Genomic DNA, 1,646 nt, shown 5'->3' with positions numbered 1-1,646 from the left:
ATATATATATATATATATAATTATAGTAGTCATATTTCGATTAAAATTTATCGAAGATATTATTTTTCTTTTCAATCCATATACGTATATGCGAATATTATTAATCACATAAAATATTCTGGCAGATTATAAATAGTTTCCTCCAAAATAAACGTAAAAAAAAAATGACAGCATAAGCAAGTACAAGACTGTATTGATCATGAATTACGGGTTAATATAATTTTTTTAGGTTATAAATACATCTTAAATTTACAAATTGGCAAAAATGTAAATTATAATAAAAATGTGATAAATTTACAAAATTGAAAATATTTGTGTGTGTGCATTTTTTTGAATTGGAAATATGAAACTTAAATAATGTCGACGGATTACAATAGTTTCACGAAATTAAAAGTAGATACAGTTCTATATTTGTTTATGCTATTTAATTCGGACAGTCGTATTTATCTACAAATAAATACTTTGTGTGTATGTAATTTTTATGTTAATTGTTGTAAAAAAAGTCGAACAAATCGTTTCACTTGCAGAAAAAGTAAGAGGAAGAGTTTATAGAAAGATATCATTGAACTTTTCAATTTTCGATTTACTTTTTATTTTTATGATATTTTTCTTTGTCGTGAATCAAAACAGAAACGTAGACTATTTGAACTACGTTATTTGGTCAGTATATCAAAATATTAATAAGTGTTACGATTTGTTGCATTCTAAAATAGAAGATATTATTTTTTGCAAACCTAGATCTTTATACGAGATATATCTTAGTCACGAATACTTTATGAAAACATATCTCATGTGAATTTCTCACTTAGCGTTTTAATAAGAAGGATTGATTTTATATCAAGAATGAAAATATTTGTCACATTTAGAAATATATTCTTTGCGCTATATTAAAGTAAAAAATGTACTCTGTCTCTATCGGTGTGACATCCACGCGAAACCCTCCGGCCGCTTCATAATTAGAGAAAGTGTTAAACCTGTAACGGGTTCCTAGCAACGGCTGCAAATATAAAGCTTATGAATGTTTTGTGATATATCGGCGTTGTAAATAAAGTAATTACCAATAATATTACAATGGTCGAGTTAACAAGCATAAAATTTTGAAATATATTATAATATATTAATTCACTTAACACATAACATATATGTAACAAAATGCGTATAAATACAAATTTATTACAAAGAAATAAAAAATATGTATATAATAATGCCTGCTTGTGCACTTAAGAAGTAACTTACACTTCCGTCAGATTTGTGTCCTCTGAAAAATGGAAAGTTGGTTAATGCAACCACACCTATTACATCCATGCAGTTCAATCGATATAATTTTAACCATTTGTTAACATCCATGTTCGGGATAAACCATTCTGGATAATTTTCTAGTGTGATATATAATATCGCATGTTCCCCATCTATTACGAGCACGCCACCTAAACCTAAAATATTGGGTATGAAAGATTTATTTATTTATAGACACATTATATTTGTGAATCAGTTTTATTATTTTTATTCTCTATTTATTTAGCAAAATAAAACGATACCATATAGATAATTTCTTACCGATTGGATATTGACAATAAAAATACAGAGAGTACTGTATTACGATACGATATGATGTCATAAAGGATTTTACGTCCTTTATATATATA

At 26.5% G+C, this 1,646-nt stretch overlaps 1 protein-coding gene across 1 annotated transcript in view; it reads right to left on the bottom strand.

Annotated features, from left to right (window-relative positions):
- Nucleotides 1-308: 308 nt before the first annotated feature.
- Nucleotides 309-1,646, bottom strand: part of LOC115242575 (ester hydrolase C11orf54 homolog) — a 4,084-nt gene continuing 2,746 nt past the window's right edge. The window contains exons 5-6 of the mRNA XM_029818968.1: nucleotides 1,237-1,433; nucleotides 309-997 (exon numbers count right to left, since the gene is read on the bottom strand). Of these exons, the coding sequence (XP_029674828.1) occupies nucleotides 1,428-1,433 (6 nt within the window). The 3' untranslated portion in view covers nucleotides 309-997; nucleotides 1,237-1,427. The remainder of the gene's footprint in view (nucleotides 998-1,236; nucleotides 1,434-1,646) is intronic.

The sequence above is a fragment of the Formica exsecta genome, unplaced genomic scaffold (genome assembly GCF_003651465.1).
Source record: "Formica exsecta isolate Colony F162 unplaced genomic scaffold, ASM365146v1 scaffold613, whole genome shotgun sequence".
In the NCBI taxonomy this organism is placed as follows: Eukaryota; Metazoa; Arthropoda; class Insecta; order Hymenoptera; family Formicidae; genus Formica; species Formica exsecta.
Note: the sequence above shows the minus strand (reverse complement) of the source record. Positions and strands in the feature narration are given on the sequence as shown.